This window comes from Toxorhynchites rutilus, chromosome 2, assembly GCF_029784135.1.
Source record: "Toxorhynchites rutilus septentrionalis strain SRP chromosome 2, ASM2978413v1, whole genome shotgun sequence".
In the NCBI taxonomy this organism is placed as follows: domain Eukaryota; kingdom Metazoa; phylum Arthropoda; class Insecta; order Diptera; family Culicidae; genus Toxorhynchites; species Toxorhynchites rutilus.
Genome location: NC_073745.1, coordinates 77,944,664 through 77,964,184, shown reverse-complemented (window position 1 = coordinate 77,964,184; position 19,521 = coordinate 77,944,664). Strand labels below are relative to the sequence as shown.

The window sequence follows — 19,521 nt, the reverse complement described above, 5'->3', positions numbered from 1 at the left end:
TGTACTTCACTTCAAAACCATAGTTTCAGACAAAAGCGTTAAATATTTTTGTTTTTCGTAGGTTTTGAGGAGTCCAACCCAAAGAGTCTTAAGCTTTCTTATATTTTTTTTCTCGCCAAGTTCAAGCTGTTTACACCAAATATCAAAATTTCAGGGAGAGTTTTTTTTAGTCATTTTTAGATACATGTTTTTAATGTTAAGTGCTACGTTTCATTAACAAAAACATCGAAACTTTTTAATAAATACGTCTCCAATCAGCGGAGACGCAGGGTTTGTTTTAAATGAAACATAACACTTAACATATTTTGAAAAGAATGAATCTCAAAAAAGAAAAAAAGGCTTCCTGATATTTTGATATTTTATGTAAAAAAGTCTGAGAAAGAAGTCGAAAAAATGTCAAAAAGTTGAGATGTGTTGGACACCTCGGAAACCACGAAAAGACAAACATAAATATTTTAAAGTTTGAAAAATTTATGTCTCCATTATGGCGAGTCCGACACGGCATCACTAAACGTAAACTTTGTAAAATCGAAAGGGGTTTCTGATAAAAATATATTAAAACAAAAACGAAAGGAAGTTGTTTTGTGTCATAATTTATTTTTTTAGTGATTTTGTCAATTTAAAATGTTATTTTTACTGAATAGTTCATTGATTTCCAAACAACTTTGATGCGCATCATATTTTAATGAGACATCTGGATTTCAAGTTACGCTTTTTTGAAAAAAAGAGAAACATCTGCTAAAGAAAGTAATTATTTTGGGTGGCTGCCACCTTATTTACATGGTTAAAAAAAAGGATTGCGAAGGTCGACTTTTATTTCTATTGCCCAAAATTGAAGGCAATATAGAAGGACATACCTTGTCATGATTGCCAGGACCTAGAGACGGTCCACAGTTCAAACACACCCACAAGCACATTGAATCATATAGTCTACCTCCTTCATAGTCAACTGTCAAAAATTCAGCACACCAAATCCGCACGTGAATGAATATACATCGATTTGAATTCTTCCCAAAGACAAACATAAATCTTCGCTTCGATTGGAAACGGCGGCTGAGCGGTAAATATACGCGGCAAGAAGAAGGAAGGAAGCAAGGAAGAAGATATTGAAGAAGATGAGCACAGGAACGAAGCCCCCGAAGAAGAAAACCAACAACCGGCGTGAGGCCTCTCCAGGGAGCGAAGACATACGATGAAATATAACAATAAGAATTCCTCGTCGATGCGGGCAAAAACTACGCGCCGAAAGAAGTTGGCGGGAGGATGATCGAGCGACTAAGAAACTGAGCAGGGAAAATGGCTCGCTTTTAGCCCTCCACAACAACCTGCGCGAAAATCAACCCCCTCCCCTCCCAGCTATGGCGGGGATTTTTTTTTATTTCGGTTATTGTGCGAAGAAGAGTGACACAATGCCGTGAAGATCCTTTCATCCATAACTTGCCACTCTAGTCTTGCTTTCGGGCGTTATACGAAGAAATTGATTGGTTTCTCTCCGGGGCCCAGGAGTTTGCCAGGTTGTTGTGTATTCGCCAGTTCCCAAGAGCCTTGCGGGAGTGTGTTTTTTCCTCCAGTAGAAGGAAACCGGCGAAGATAACGGAAAAGTATAGTAAGACAAGAAAATAAAAATAATATAGTCATTGAATTTTCGCGCGGCTTCGCAATGGTTGAGCGATATAAAGATATGGGTATAGGGCTGAATCTTCTGTGCGGTGAGTTGATTCAGCAGAGGGAACAGTGTGAAAATTGACATAACTGATAATCAATTCGTGCTTTAGTTTCCCAGAATATACTTCTTTTCCTTTGAGCCAAACGCTTGGCAACGGCAATATAACCGGTAAACGAAACAACGAAAAGCTTCTTTTCGATTATGTCACGCTACAAAGGATTTTCCAATCGAACCATCGATCCACCCCCGAACATTCCAGTAGGCAGCAGCAAGCAGGCAGAATATACGATGTCGTTGACCGGATAAAACAAATCAGTTTATATCCAGGTGATGGCAAATCAATTAATATAAATAACATAGAAATCCGATTTAAACTCGAAGTTCGTAGCGACTGGTGCTACCGGTATCGGCGGATGGTGCTGAGGGGGTGGAGCAAGGTTACCCGAAGTAGCCTCGGTACTCGACGTTTCGTTGGAATTCCGAGTCCGCGCGCGTCTAACGAAAATCGATTTGTTTGGAGAGCTTCCGAAACAGTTTCAACGTGAATAAATCAACAAAGAGGATCATCACTTCTGCTTCGCCTCTAGCGCACTTATACACATACCACCATCCAGCAGGTACGGATACGGGGGTCTACTGCTGCTATGTATAAGCTTCTACGCTACTTCACAACAAGGTAAAGTATTCAGGGTTTTTTTTACTATTTCTTTGTGGTCCCCGGCTGGAGCGTTTCCATCGAAACGTCCATTGTGTGCTGCAGTGGGACTGATTTTAAAATTCGATATATTTAGTTCCCTCTTATTCAAGACGACAAAAGTTTTAGGCAAATGTTGAAATACCGCCGACAAGAATCGTCCATGTTGGTTAGCTGCGAGAAAAGTTTTGTTGAGAAGTACATTCAACCGAAGGTACACAAAATAGAAGGAATTTGATTATGGTCTGTGAAACAGTAGAACAATTTTATAAGGAACGAAAATGTAAGGATACCCGACGGAATTTTGCATAAACATTCGAATGAGTTAGGGAGAAAATGATAATTGAAAAAGTACCGAAAATTTATTATTTAAAACCCCACTTAAAGGAACTGTCGAGATCCTGTGTTTCACTCAGTGGGCACAGTTGTGTAGATGAAACGCTTTGCCGCACAACTAGTTTTGGAAGATCCGATTTTAATTCTCAATCGAATAATAGTCGTTGAAGACATGAAAGGGAAACTGTATTCCGACTCCACGTTTATGCATTACGATTGATGATAAAACATGGGTTTGTGAGTTTGACATTTCAACAGTCAACGTATCAAGGTCTCAATATGGATTCCAACATTTGGCGTAAAAGAAACGATACGATTTTACCGGCTTTGAAAAGTGAAACAAATATTGTTTCCAGCACAGCATGCTTTTTCTCCAATTAGCATCACAGCTTAGATTCTGCCCGAAAAGATAAAAAGATTTACTACAAAAAAAAAAGTTGAAGACTTATATCCAAAACACAACTGGAGAGATGATGTAGGATAATATAATCCTTAGCTTAGTTATCTTGAAGATAATTGAATATTGGAATTTTGCTTAACACATAAAACAGAACCAGTAAGCAAGATAATAATAAAAAATAAGAAAAAACGGACTGGTTTTGTCACAGACATTGAAATTTTACCAAATAAACAAATTGAAGCATTACGTGAGTGCGTTTCGTCCATGGTATATCAAGAAACATTTTTTCAACCCGAAAAAATTCTTGACCGATCGGGAATTGAATCCAATGCCTCTGTTCGTATCAGCAGTGGATTTACAAGAGCTTTCATGCTTCACTAGAATCCCGATACGTACTGCTGTGCGATCGTTCTCGAGTCCAGATAGCTGAGCAAACCCAAGCCTAATTCTAGTCAACACTTCAGGCCCTCCATAATCGGAGTGCAAACATGTCTACTGGAACTCGCAATCAGATCTGCCACAACTCAGAAAAAAATCTCGTTATAACCATCTACTTAACAGATGAGTTTACGAGTATTCAGGTTAGATCCCTAGCTTCATCGCAGTTTCCACTTCTGACCCCTTGATGACCCATTGCTAATTGTTGGATGTTGATTAAATAGCAATGAAAAATATGCAGTCGAAAACTCGCAGTAACGGCCGTGCTGCTATTGGCTTCATCCCACATGTGGCGAGTGCTTTTATATTCTCTAGCTCGGAAACGAGAGCGCCCGTAGCTGGATCATGATTGATTTTTTTTTCTATTATAGAGGCTTAAAACTACAAAGTTCATTCGCTTCTATACTCAAACTAACGTTGGCAGAAAAATATCATCTCTGGCAGAAAAGATATTTTTTCGTGTGTTAAAGCGCCAAATGCGCAAGTGCCGTTTAACTCCAATCAATACTCCACCACCACGTCGAAAGCGACTTGTGGCAGCGGAACGATCGCAACGATATATCACATATTCATCAGTCAACTCTGTATCCAATATTAGTTCGTTAAGCCAAGTTTCGGTAAACACTAAGATGTCGTAGTCGCAAATAGAGAGAGCCATGTGAAGTTCGCTGAGTTTGGTGCGAAGGCCACGCACATTTTGGTAATATAGCGTGAATGAAAATAGAGCGGGTCGATTCGGTGTGCGATTTGGAACGTAAACAGATAGATCGGTACGTGATGACGAATTTCTCATTACACTCTCGTCATCTTTCGGGCGTGCGGGTAAGTGCGGGCGGTGTAGTGAAAGAAAATGTTCACCGTCGGAATTGAAATGGACTTCGAGTTTCGAGACCAAACTCCCGGAAAGTGATTCCTTTTTGCCATGTTGCGGGCGAAAGTGCGACTTCCTTCAAACTCGACACAACACCGACCTTGAACGAAACAAAAGTAAGTTCGTCAAAATTTTTACCTTTAGGAACTAATTTTCGAACGTCAACGGTCTCTTTTTTGTTCAAGTTACTCTTTGCAAGTTCACGAATGTTATCCTCTGTGGCTTTGGGGTCGAAGCCAGACAAGTACAGCCAGAATAAATCAGCTCTCTCCGGGCGCACCGCTAGTGGTACTATCACAGCAGAGTTTGTTAGTCTGGTACCAGCAACGACTTCATTCCTTGGCTCGTCGTCGATTCGGGCACGTTTCCTCGAATTGTCAAGCGGGCCTGTTTTCAATGGTGGCCGTTCTATTACTTGCCGATTCGATGCGTTAGGGAACTGTTCCAAAACCAAGTTTATTTTGGTAGTGTTTTGTTCAATTTCAGTTCGCAGCTCAGTGAGAGCTTTGTTGTGCATATCGTGAGAAGCCTCAATGGCTTTATTAGTAGATGAAATGACCTGACGAAATGTGGCATTTTTCATCATTTTCGTGCAAGCATTACATAGCCAGAATATCTGGGCACAGTTTTTTATTGTTTCACGAGTAGCAACAGACAATTTAACGCATTTCAAGTGGAAGGTTGAATTACAAAAGCCGTCACAAGTAATCTTCTCCACTTCATTTATCTCCAAAGCACAAGAGTGGCAAACTGAGGTGCTAGCCATTGTTTGTGTTCCACTGGGCGATAACTTTTTAGATCTCAAATAAATAGATTCGATATCTGGTAGGCAATCAAACTCGAGGTGATTTCGATGTAGCGATGATTTGTTGATTCGTTGACACAAAAATCGTTGTACAGGATAGTCAAAAACAGTAAAAAAACAAGAATTAGCACAGGACAAACAAGAGAACGATTGATTTGTTTACCTTTACCGATGTATTCTCGAATATGATAATTTCAGCTGTCCAGTTTCTATAAAACCAATTCAAAATTCATAAGTATCATCAATGAAAAATTCAAAACGATCGGCTGATTTACATGTCGATAATTGGCAATCTTGCCATTTCTGCTAATAGCCTGGAAAATTCGTGTTGGAATACTATTTACCAAATACTGCTGGGAAAATTTCTAAATACTTTTCCATGTTTCCGAAATTGCGACCTTGAGCTCTTCATTCGTGGTGTACCGTTTTCTCTCAGTGTAAATTCTGCGTACAAGGATTCCCCTAAGATTTTCAACAGGATTCAAATCTGGAGAGTGAGCCGACCAGTCCAAAAAAATAAGTTTTTGGTCCTTAATCCATTGCTAAGTTTCCTTGCTAGTATGAATAGTAGCATTGTTTTGCTGGAATGTGAATTTTTTGTAGCGATATTCACACAAAAACGATAGTAGAGAGGATCCCAGAACATGTATGTAATCCTTGAATGATGTGAAAGCTATCTTGAGCTTTCCGGTTGCACAGAATCCCGCCCAAACCATGCACGAGCCTCCACCAAAATTCCTGGTTGGAAAATACTGTTCCTTCTTTCGTAAATTACTCCAGTACCCGTTGAAACCGTCAGTACCATCTTAATTAAACTTTTTTCGTCAATGAAGATAACCTATAAATTAAATTCGAATTCGTTATGATATAGAGCAAAATGTATTCTTTTGGAAACATTCTTTGTCACAACATAAGACATACTATGTCCTACTGTCGGTTCATGTGAGCTCTGGCAAAACTCAGACACCTTCCGGTGTGAGATGGTGTAAGACGAGCAGTTTTAACCTTTTAAGCCCTCTTTATGTGAGGATTTTTTACCAAAATTTGATGAATTGTCACTCGAGCAGTTGAGTAGTTAAAATATTGCTTTATTTGCACATGCGATTGTGAGGTATTCGAACCTGTTCTAGCTATTTCCCGTTTATCCCGGTCAGAGAGCTTCGATTTACGTGGAGCTCTCTTCTTCTTACCGTATCCTTGAGGATTTGCCAAATAATTCAGAACTACTTGATGGGATCGTCCAATCCGACGAGAAATTTCTCTGATACCAACATTTTCTTGGTGAAATGCATCGATTTGTCTCTCTCTTCTCTCCGTGAGGACTTTTGCCTTCGGTATTTGCCAGATTTAATTGTTCAAAACAAATAAAACAACGGAAAATGTAACTGGTCTTATAGAAACTTGACAGTTGAAAGTTTACGCGCTTACGCACACACATATGAAAATCATGCAGTGTATGGTAGTCACCAATACCTATACACTAGAATATAAATTGAAGCATTGTTTGTTCACAATGACACAAAGCAGCGAGATCATCACCTGGTCTTATAGAAGTTGGACAGAGTGTAAACGATATTCTAAGTTCTCCTGAACCGATTTATTTCAAATTTGGTATGAACATTCTTTATACATCTCTCTATCACATGAACCAATATATTTATCCAATTTCACTATTTTTAAAACAAATAAATCATCATGAAAGCGAGCTAAAAACTTGTTTTTTCAAACTGCCGTCATTTTATTTTGACTAGAAAAAAAAATTGTAATTAAGAATCCATTTATTTTTTTTTTGTTCCGGATAACCGGTTATTGTTTTGTAATGAGAACTTAAACATTTTCTTACGTTTTATACTCTGGCTAATTTTTTTTGTTTAAAAGTTTTTGAAATAGAAACTTTTGTAATTTTGAACTCTGCCTGCAACTGGCGGATCTCTAGAGCATGTCCGACAAAGAACTTAAAACTATTGAGAACCAGAGCAGAGTTTCCAAATCCCCTAAGAAGGATGATTGTAATAGTTGGTATCAATGGTTATTATGCAAAGAAAGAAATGGATAAACTCCTAATCACTTCATTCACCCCAGTGAATCTTGATTATTACCTCCGCCCAGTAACAACTATCTCGTCTTTGATAATCGCTAGGGAACCACGCTATGAAGGGACCATTTTTGCTTCCGGGCGGCAAATATCATAATAACATTCTTTCCCTTCCACTGGTGACTGTAAGGACGTGACCGGCGTCGTTATTCACTATTTAAAGCTCGATTCATCGAAACTTGCACAAACTTGCACAATAATAAACAAGCAACTTCATCAGGAAAAAAGTTTTTTAACAACCTTTTCATGTTTTCCCTAAAAAATTACTACTAATGTTTAACAAGTAAGATTTTTGCAATTGACATGTTTTGCAACCATTTCTTCTATTTATAAAAATGACAAGCACATGTTAATCGCGTAAAAAAACGTGTAAAACATTTGAAAAAAATAAGTTCTAAGGCCGTAACTTCTTGTTGAATAAGTGCCACATTATTCATTTAATCATTTAAAATCTACAAGTTTACTGTTTTAAAAAAGCTTGAGCTTGAGCTTGGGTATTGTACACAATTCGTAGTTGTTCTCCGTGATTGGCCTGAACCAGCGAAATTATACAAAGAACACACTGAATGACCCCTGGCAGTAGCGAACCATTCTCATTGTGCAAGTTTCGGTGATTCGAGCTTTAAATTATCAATAACGACGCCGGCCACGTTCTTAAAGTCACTAGAAGAATAGAAGGAATGTTAGTATGATAATCGCCACCCGAAGGCCCGAAGCGTCGCCTCAATAGCGTGATTCCCTAGTGATTATCATGGAGGGAATAGTTGTTAGTGGGAGAGGTAAACCGGGGTAAGTGATGTGATTATGTAAACGCAAACTATCGACTACTCAATGAAACGAAATTTTCGTAAATCTTTTTTTCATACCATTCAACGGAAAATTGTTCTTGAGAACCTTTGTTATTTATGGTGCCTATTTTTATCAAACTCTGATCGCGATGGCAGAAAATTATTCTTGGGAAATCTGCAAAAGAACTAAAGAAGTAAAAAAGTGTTAATGAATTACAGAATTAAAAATAATAAAAAATAAAAATTGAAAATTTATATAAAAAAATTAATTGAATTGAATTTGAAGCCTGATTCCTAAAATAAGTACAGTAGGACCGCGACTAACTGTGGAATGAGTGGCAAGGTCACCGTGCATATCTGACTGACAAATCTGTGAAACTTTGAATTACTTTGAAACTAACGGATAAACGAGGCAGTAATTCGAAACAGGCATAAAACCACATCTTTATCCAGATAATTTTTTGAAGAAACGTTTGAGAATATGTGTAGAAAAAAAAGACTTAGCTTACCATGCCTGTATGCTCCCATAGTGATACCGTCACTGCGATAAGCACTAATACATTCACACCGCGAATAAACCAACACACTTCTTCACACCATACAATACACTTTCATACAGACACGCCATCACGAGACATGTCCTGAAGGTGGTCGTGCACTACTTGCCCGGAGGTCAAACATTTGATCTTTTTTGACAAATAAATAAAGTTGATAAAGCTTGGTTTGATAGTTGCACAAACACTATTTTGTTTGCCACTCTTCAATTATCAACAGTGGCAAACGATGTCAAACATCGAACATGGAAAAAAATCGACTGAAATATTTAATGTAACTTAACCATGTACCGACAGGTTCGAAGAACAGACAGAAAAAATATGTTAGGCATCCAATAATTAAATATTTTCTTGCCGTGTTTTGTGTCGAATTTATTTGATCAGTACACGTTGATCAAACTTTATCTGTGAGAAAGAGTCAAATACCTGGCCTCGGTCAAACAGTGTATGAGCACTCTAACTCGAAAAAGAAAACTCACAAATTTATTGTTTTAGAATAGTAACAAAAACTAACAGCAAGTTTTGCTAACTTGAGTTAGTTCTATACAAGTTTATATTATCGCTTTGAAGAAATAAATACGGGTGGAAAAGTTGGGGTATAATCGGAAAGACGTAGGTATACAAAAACGGTTGTCTTCTTAAATAACTTATGGAATGTCCAAGTAATTTTCCAGTATTCCTCAGCAAAATTACATCTCCAACGCTCCCAAAACATCATTACTAAATAAATAATCCATAAAGTATACTATGCACCACCCGTCCCAAACCGAATCGTATGTGGCGACGGCGATAACAACCACTGCGGAACAAATTTTCACCTACTGTTTCCCACCGAAGAACACCGCAATAAAATATTTTCTTCGCATCCTGCTCAGAGCGTGCTGCATTTTAACGCCACTTTTAATCCGGAAGCAATGCTCGAAAATAAGCTTTTGCAGTTCATTCGTCTCTAACTTTGAAAAAGGCCACCTCAGAAAACTTACTAACTTTCAAATCAACCCATGGAAATAGCAAACACATTCCAATGTACCGTATCATATTCTATTCAACAAACGCATATTTCATTGCACAGAATGCTCCAACCGAACGACACGAGAAATCGGCACAGCAGTAATATTTCCAAATCAACTCTCAGCTTCAACACAATCGCTTGGGACATTTCCCAATGAATTTTTTGTTTAGAAAGATAACCCATCCGTTGATTGAAGAGATATTAAGGATAAAAATATGCATTCTTTTTTCCGAAACATTGAGATTGGCTACTATATTGCAAGGTTAAACGTAGTCCTGAGTAAAATAAATAAAATTACCCCAACAATTTAAAAAAAATACTAAAACCAGATTTTTGTAGGGTCTTTGAAAATGCATATAATTTAACAAATATGACCGTATATTCCTATGTTGGCAGGTGCGTTGAAAGACTAATGTATCCCCAAAACTTTCGCGAAACTTCTCATTGATACGTAGCCAATAGAACAAAGTATTGAAATGGAAATTGAAAGTATTGAATGTCCAATTATTTCATTTGTATTTCATCACCAGGTGCTCATTTACCATGAAGCTACAACCTTTCCAAAATTTCTAAAATATCTCAAAAAATACACCACATATTTTGTGGAGCACAAAAAATTATCTACAGCGAAAAAGTAGAAATGTTGACCAGTATGTTCCGTTCAGAAACGCTGACAAGGCATTGAAAAAAATAACATTGAAAGATGTAGTATTTTGGTTATTTGAATCTTGGTAGCATGTTTTATCAACTACAATCACAAAATCTTGGAAACAAATAGGTGTAGTGTAAGACAATTGACATGAGACTCAAATAATAATTTGTGAGCTCGAAGAAGAATGTTTCAAATACAACTTACCGTTAATTATCGATATAATTGTATTAGGTATTCATGAGATGGAATAAATGTTGCTCTACACAGTTGCATGTTACACCATAACAAATATTAAAATTATACATATTGGAGAAAACAACGATTTTTTTTCCATTGAAAACTAACTGATCCGGCAAACTTCGCTCCGCCCAAAATGGATTTTTTGTTATCAATATATCCAAACATTCACGTTTTCTTACTAAGCGAACGTTTATGGGTTCAACTACAGAACTGTTCATTGATTGATCTTCTAATTGACCCTTTACAATCTCTTTTTACTATAAATTTCCTAGTACTTCAACCAAAACTCTTCATTGTAATATCAAATTATTTTCAGACACAATTCTCGTTCAAGATTTTTCAATCACTTGCAAATAATATTCTTCTCTGTTCACTTGTAAATAATATTTTTCTCTGTTACATGGAACACATGTTTAATACAGAAAATATAATAAAATGATGATACAGTAGAACCCCGATTATCCGCGGAATAGTCTGGCTAGGTTACCGCGGATAACAAAAATCGCAGATAACGGATATACGGCTAAAAATGAGGTGTAAAAACGAAATAATGGTATTTCAGCATGAAAACTATGTTTTATCAATACAGAAAACATTAAATTATCCATCTGCAAGGTCGTGGTCAAATGATATGAAAGCTTTAACGAAATCAAAAGAGCAAGCGCCTACGTCTCACTGACAAGTCTTGGGATGCTCTATAGAATTAACATGGAACTCGCTTTCGCGGATAATCCGCACCACGGATCATCCACTCGCGGATAATCAGGGTTTCACTGTATCTCAAATCGGACGAATCCTACCTTGAGTTTCTGCGCTTACCCCTCTGCTTGATTAGCAGAAATTTGTATTTTATTTGTATGGCAGCCAACCCCCATTAAAGAGGGGGGAAGAGTGTTGAGTGTTATATACAGTCATTCCATGCCAAACCGATATACACCTAGGTTTTTTTTACGCGGGGGATACGTACCTCGTAAAAAAACCGCGTAAAAAAACGCGTTAATTCGAAAATCCGCGTAAAAAAAACGCGTTAATTGGAAAATCCGCGTAAAAACAAACTCGTAAAAAACCACGCAAAAAAAAACCGCGTAAAACATAACCTGGGTGTAGTGGTTCTCAGATTTTCTTCAAAAGTGGTAATTTTGTTCTTCATCGCAAAGTATTAGAGCTCTTTTTTATATATTTTTTTATTAGGGCGCCCATTTCCATTTAAGGGGGGTCCGAAAAAATTTTCCTTCATTTTTTCCAAAAAGGACTTTTTTCAAAAATTCATAACTTTTGAACTACTAGACCGATTCAGATGATCGATATATCAAATTAAAGCGAATCACCTTTTTTGTTTTTGAAAAAATCTTATACCGGCAGAAAATTCGAATCCTGCTCCGTTATTATTGATTGCATTCGTTTTTTTAATGTTTTCATAAGGCGCTGTTCCAGAAGACGAGGCGAGTACACGAACGCTCGTCTCGTTTGTTTCCATATTCCAGAAGCCAAGTTCGACTAAAAACAGACGAGTAGCTCGTCTGGGTCGACGACCGTTCGGCCGCGCTCGTCGATGAATCAGTCGAGTCGTCTAGTTGGTTTGATGTGTTTCATCACTTTGTGGATTTAAAGCATCGGTATTCTTCTGTTCCGTCGTTATCTTCAAAAATTGTTTCACAGCTAAACTAGTATAACATAAGCAATGTATGTTTTCAACTGCAATCATCGAATTCAATTCAGTAATTGCAAACTTTCACAGATTTTCGAATGGGCATTTTCCAAAACACACAATCAAAGGTAAACATTGAACTTCGTTTCCAGGGATGCCAGGTGACTGTTTTGAATATATTTCACGGCACGAAAAGTGTCTTCACAGTCATACTGAACGAAAAAAATAATTCAAAATTAAAGTTTCGAGCAATTTTTGGTAAAGCAATGTTTTTCTTTACTGATTTATATTTCATAATAATGCGTTTCATTCGCCGTACCTATTGTTTCGAAGTGTATTGCCACTGCAACTGCAAGTGCAACTGTTGAAGTAAACGTTAATGGAAATACATTAACGGAAATCGTGGATTATGTGAATAAACATTTGCCTCTTTTTTTTTACATATCCATATCCATATATATTCTTTTCTTTTTACATACTTATCTATATAATATACAATAAAGATTAAAACTACTTACATTACTAATTTGTGAACAAAATTAAATGTAAGCCTTCAATTTTGTCTATCCTAAGTCCGTTTCTCTCCGTTTCTCATTTTTATCTCATTTTTATTGATAGCAGAACCAAATTGTACTTTAATAGTCTTCCTGTTATTCCATCTATTTGTATTACGTATATTGTGATTATACATTTTTATCTGATTCGGCACTATATCATTGAAAACATCGAAAGATGTTGATTTTGCAGACGAATAGCTCGTCTCGTTTTCTGGAATAGGGCCCATAGTCTCGGGACCAAAGACGCTATATTTTTTTATATTTTTTCTGGAAAGCTGAGGATTTTTCACATAACATATATCGAAACCAGAGAGGCGTTTTTTTTCGTTTTTGAGTTATGATTTTTCAAAGTTAACCGATGGTTCGAAAAATAAATTTTTCCTCTTTTTTCCAACACAAAAATTCATAACTATCGATCTACTGGACCGATTCAGATTATCGACACATAAAATCAAAGCCAATTAGGTAGTCTTTTTTGAAAAATATTAGACTTGCGAAAAATATGGATTGTTTATTTCGTAATTATTTATTGTATTCGTTTTTTATAGTTTACATGGTTTCGGGACCAAGGTTGCCATTTTTCTTATATTTGTTCTTAAACTGAGGTTTTTTTACATAACATATCCCAAAATCAGAGATGAGTTATTTTTAGTTTTTAAGTTATGATTTTTCAAAGCTAACATGTTTTCAGTCTTCGTCCAATATTTCTATGCAAAACTGATTTTTTGGACCATCGGTTAACTTCGAAAAATCATAACTCAAAACCGAAGAAACACGCCTCTCTGGTTTCGACAGTTTATGTGAAAAATTCCTAGTTTTTCAAAAAAATATATATATTAAAAAAATATAGCGCCCTTGGTCCCGAGACTATGAAAACAATAAAAAAAACGGAATGTTTTGCGATATAAAACAAAACTACCACTTTTCACGAAAATCTGAGAACCACTATATCGGTTTCACATGGAATGGCTGTATATATAGATAATATTGGTTTCGAATTTATCAAGCGATGTTTATTTTGGCGCGTAATATAGGGCCCTATTCCAGAAAACGAGACGAGCAATTCGTCTCAACTCGTCTCGGCTTCAGTCACTGTCGAGACGAGCAAAATATCCTATTCCAGTACACGAGTTTCATTGAAATGTTTTATTTGGTAGACTGGAGAGACTTCAGTCAGTTTTTCTCGGTATGATCAGTGATGTCAGATGAGAAGACATTTTTTTATTTTTTCTCAGTGCCAAAATGTTAAAAAACATAACAAAAAGGAATAAGTTTCATATATCTTTTGGTTTCATTAATATTTTTTCACGAGCATATGGTTTCATCACTTAAACGTTTTGTCAATATGGATTTATTGGGGGCAATGTTTATTCACCTAATCAACGATTTGTCAAGAAAAGTTTGAAATCTATATGCATGTATTTCCAATAAAGTAGTTGTTTTGAATTACTCATTTTCGTTCAATATGATGTGAAGACACTTTTCGTGCCGTGTTAATATATTCTAAACAGTCATCTGGCATCCCTGGATATGAGCTCAATTTTTACATTTGGTTGTGTTGTTTGGAAAAGGCCCATTTGAAATTCTGTAAAATCTTGCAATTACTGAATTGAATTAGATAATTGCAGATGAAAACATGCATTGCATATGCAATACTAGTTTAGCCGTGAAACAATTTTTGAAGATAAATGCGGAACAGAAGAATACCGATGCTTTAAATCAACAAGGTGAACAAAAACATCAAACAAACTAGACGATTTGACTGATTCATCGGCGAGCGCGGCCAAACGGTCGTTGAGCCAGACGAGCTTCTCGTCTGTTTTTAGTCGAGCTCGGCTTCTGGAATATGAAAACAAACGAGACGAGCGCTCGTTTGCTCGTCTCGTCTTCTGGAATAGGGCCCATAATCAAGACGCTACTGTGATCGAGTTGGAATCAGCCGTTAGTAAGTGGATGCAGTGACTCCCATCTAACAAGGACTCTTCAGGAAATATATGAAAGAAACCACATAAAAACATTGTCTATTTGGACAATCGTTTGGAAAAAATGCACATATAAATGAATAATTCAACCTATTATCGAACAGTTCGCAGCGATTCCCTCAATTTGGCTCATCTCCAATGAAACCAAAGCTCACTGTCAAGGACATCCTTTTTTATTCTGTTCTTCTCTTTAACGCAGAGTTCATTATTTCTAATCAACGAAAACGGCACCAGTATTCCTTTACTGGGAAAAAATATCCAAAAATACTGCTGCTACTGCTGCTACTTCCGAGCAAAACTCGAATCTTTTCGCAATGAATAGATATCGATGCTGCTCTTGAATTTCCGCCTCATCATTATCCTTCCGATTGGGTTACACTACGATCCATGAAGTTTGCCTTCGTTGTTCGATTTGTAAGGGGACATTTGAGCCCAAGCTGTCAAATAACGTCCAATCAACATAGCAATTACGGCAGCTTTCTGTCCTTTTTTTTTGCTGGGAACCTCAACTTGTGGAGGAGCTTCCTTTTTTTTCGTTGTTGCTTTTTGTTCTCTCCTTTCAACCAGAGGGAAATCGTTTTATTTTTGCTCAAAATTGAAGGCTTTGGGCCTCCTTCTGCTCCTTCTCTTACCAGTCGACCAGGTCGATTCCGATACCTGGACTGCTGGTCAACACGCGCGCGATTGATATGTGGAACCTTTCGCTCGCTACGAATAAGCCCGCATTTCCAATTTCCTTTGATATAACGAACATAGTCAGTCAATCGGATTAATGTCAAGCATTTGGGGAGGAATTTCGTCTGTGTTCGTCCTCGTCTCCTTTTGGCAACCGGAGAAGATTACGATGAAATATCTGGTGGTGGCCAGTGGAGCGAGGAGTCAGCAATGGGGTGTGCGTGTGTGTGGGGAGGGACTTTGAATTCATTTCCTTAATTGATTGTATTTTTACTAGCGCCATCATCTCCACAATCGAGAGGAGAAATGAGAAACCGGCAAATTCCTTTATTCGGTATTAGTTTCTGCCAATTGTAGGTTCCAGTGTTATACGAGGATGGTCTTCGTCGAGTGACTGCTGCTGCTGACGTCTTGGCAGCATCGGAAAATAGATTTTCTCGCAAGCAGATAGCCGCATATCGGACGGGGGGTGGGTTGGTAAGGAAAATTCTTCGAATCGAATCAATGATAATCCAGATTATGTTTGGTTGAATCATGGTGGATGCTTACAGCATCCGCGTTGGTGCGAATCGAAATTGATACAATTGTGAAGCCAAAATGCATATTAAGTCGCTAGGATGGACGTAATATATTCCAGCGAGAATCAAGATTGAACTTACCTGCGTGGCATTTTTGCTTTCACTATCTGGAAGCGATTCAACATCTGCGTTTGCAACTTTTGGAAGGTTGAGTTCAGTATCGAACTACACACGCTGTTCATTTGGTGTGATATCTGCAACAAGAAGTGAACAAAAAAACTGCTTTGAATACGGTGTGATCAACAATAAAAAAGGTGTGTAATTAAATCAATGGGTACGCCTCGATTGAAATCTTTCCCTGTTTGAATCACAGTTTAATTACTGGGTGCACAAACCAGACATTGCCAGGAGAATCGATTTCAGTAATGAATTCGGTGCATTGGAATCAGCGAATCATCATTATCGTGTTCATTGTCAGCACGTAGGAGGGCACCTCGATGGAATGAAATACGAGAATAGACGAGATGGATGTGATTACATGATGATGGTGAGCTGGGATGAAACGTTCAATCAACGATGCATAGTGCGCTTTTCGATTCATGGAATCAGTCCAAACTCTGATTGTTTTCATCAGAACTGTCTAACCGTTTTAGATAATCATCCACTTTGTCTTTTTTTTATCAAATGAGTATTTCAAATACATGTTACATACGAATATTATGTAACCTCCATCCAACCTTCAAACCTTTTACGGATTCTCTGTCTGAAAAAGCCCACTTCTTTCGAGGTGATATATGATTGCATTGACCGCAACAAGTGATAATCTAAAGGAACTATGTCTGGTGAATACGGCGAAAGGGGGAGGACTTTCCAGGACTGCCCTTCCGAGTAGGTTTCAACAAGAGAAGCAACTTAAACTCTGGCGTTGTCATGTTGAAAATGTTATTTGTGGTGTCTGCTGACCTATGCATAGTTGTCGTTTGTAGACATCGCCAGCAATAGGCCACATCTGTAAATTCATCAACTCATAATCAGGGCCCGAAATCTTCGAAGGTGAAAAATGAAGACCGACTCTACTCTCAGTAGCTTCGCTTCGACTAAAACTGCTTCGGAAGTCGTCGTCAACAAAAAGTAAATTGACTAGAAAATAAATTGACTAGCGTTGACTAGCGAGGATGACTCATGAACTAGTCCAATCAGTGGTTATTCTATCTGACGCGACTAATGAATACAAATCTGCCTCATTAAACTGACATTCAATCCACATTTCTAAACCAACCAACCCCCCCGCCCCCCCTAGGAACGAAATTGTTACCCGCGTACTTATTTTTACGTACATACAAAGAGGAACGAAAACTTGAACTCAAACCAACGAACTTAGACAGTTATCAGGTATGCTTTAAAGGTCGTCGCGTTAGTATTAGTAAATAGCGTGGAAAATAGTTCAATTTTGTGAAGAAAACATACAGAAAAACGTGTTTATATCAACAAAATTCACAAATTTGGTAATGGTTCTGAACACAACACTGCACGCTATTTTGCACGTGTGAGTGATTTTCGTGTAGGATACAAAAAAAAATCTAGCTCACCTGTAGCGTATGCCAAACCACGTTGAACTCAAACATCGATGCATGCATACGTGATACATGGGAGAGAGAGAGGAACGAATTCGTTTTGGGGGAAGTCACTTCAAAATGCAATGAAGACTATTTGACTGGGAAGAATGAAATGAGATAGTCGAATCGTTGAGGGGGAAAGCGACTAAACGTCCGACTGACTGTTTAGTCGTTTTGGCAGAGAAACTGCGTGAAGAAGCCAAAAGTCATTTCCAACTGAATACGGATATAGTCAGTCAGATAGTCAGCTGACTATCCTCAATTAGCTATGACTATGCCGAGCCCTGCTCATAATACACAACACCCATCTGATCGCACCAGATACACAACTTAACGTTGTTAAAACATCTCGAGAAAATGATCTTGTTTCGCCTTGATCGATGGGTTGAAACGAATGGCGAATTTGATTCTGTTTCAATAGAGGTTTTGTCAGACAAATTACACTCTCGGGGTCTACCGCCTCTATTGAATAATATGTTATATAACTTGCTTTGTGAGAAACATTTGAATTTTTCTCACGGAGATTCGGCAGTGAGTCGGGTCTCTCACATGGGCCTCCCTCAGGGCTCCTGTTTAAGCCCCCTTTTGTACAACTTCTATGTAAGCGACATCGACAGTTGCCTTACACAAGATTGCAGCCCAAGACAACTTGCAGATGATGGAGTGATGTCTGTCGTAGGATCAAACGAATCCGACCTGCAAGGACCTCTACAAGATACTTTGAACAATTTATCAACCTGGGCCATTGGTCTAGGAATTGAGTTCTCCACGGAGAAAATAGAGATGGTCGTATTTTCTAGGAAGCATAGACCAGCAAAACCAAAGTTTCACCTTTTGGGTAAACCGATCACTCATGCTATGTCATTCAAGTATCTTGGGGTCTGGTTCGACTCCAAATGTACTTGGGGGGCCCATATTAGGTATCTGAGTAAAAAATGCCAACAAAGAATAAACTTTCTCCGTACAATTACCGGCACCTGGTGGGGAGCCCATCCCGAAGATCTTATAATGTTGTATCGAACAAGTATTCTCTCAGTGATGGAGTATGGCAGTCTCTGTTTTCAATCAGCTGCCAAAACACACCTCATTAAACTCGAGCGAATTCAGTATCTTTGTCTCCGTATTGCGTTGGGATGTATGCCCTCAACGCATACCATGAGTCTCGAGGTTTTGACAGGCGTACTCCCACGAAAAGATCTCTTCAATTTATTATCTCTTTGGTTCCTCATCCGGTGTAAGGTTATGAACCCATTGGTGATCGGAAATGTTGAGCAGCTTATCAAGCTAAATTTTCATTCTGGATTCATGAGCTCATATCATGAATTCATCTCCATGCAGGTTGATCCTTCTTCGTATACTCTCAACCGTGTTAGTTTTCCTGACTACATCAATTCCTCTGTACATTTTGATCTGTTCATGAAGGAGAAAATCCATGGAATTCTAGGTTATCATCGACCGGGGATCGTTCCTACGATCTTCAATGCAAAGTATGGGCGTGTCAATTGTGATAATATGTACTTTACTGATGAGTCCTCTATGAATAAGTTCACAGGATTTGGATCGTTCAACGAAATTTGTAGCACCTCCCACAGTCTCCAGAATCCGTGCTCAGTGTATATTGCGGAATTGGCAGCGATACACTGGGCGCTGGACAGCGTCGCCTCACGACCTGTTTGAACACTATTACATTATAACGGATAGTGTTAGCTCTGTCGAAGCTATCCGTTCAGTGAAGCCGGAAAAGCACTCGCCGTACTTCCTTGAGAGAGTACGACAAATTTTGAGTGCTTTATCCAGACGCTGTTATGTCATCACCTTTGTCTGGGCCACTTCACATTGCTCAATTCCGGGTAATGAGAGGGCTGACTCATTAGCAAAGGTGGGTGCGATTGAAGGCGACATTTATCAGCGTCAAATCGCCTTTTCCATAAAAATACCATCGCTAACTGGCAACGCAAATGGAACGAAGATGAA

At 38.1% G+C, this 19,521-nt stretch overlaps 1 protein-coding gene across 1 annotated transcript in view; it reads right to left on the bottom strand.

Annotated features, from left to right (window-relative positions):
- LOC129765854 (uncharacterized) overlaps positions 1–19,521 on the bottom strand; it is a 257,295-nt gene that overhangs the window by 28,856 nt on the left and 208,918 nt on the right. Inside the window, exon 4 of the mRNA XM_055766292.1 lies at positions 16,073–16,185. Coding sequence (XP_055622267.1) covers positions 16,073–16,185 — 113 coding nt within the window. The remainder of the gene's footprint in view (positions 1–16,072; positions 16,186–19,521) is intronic.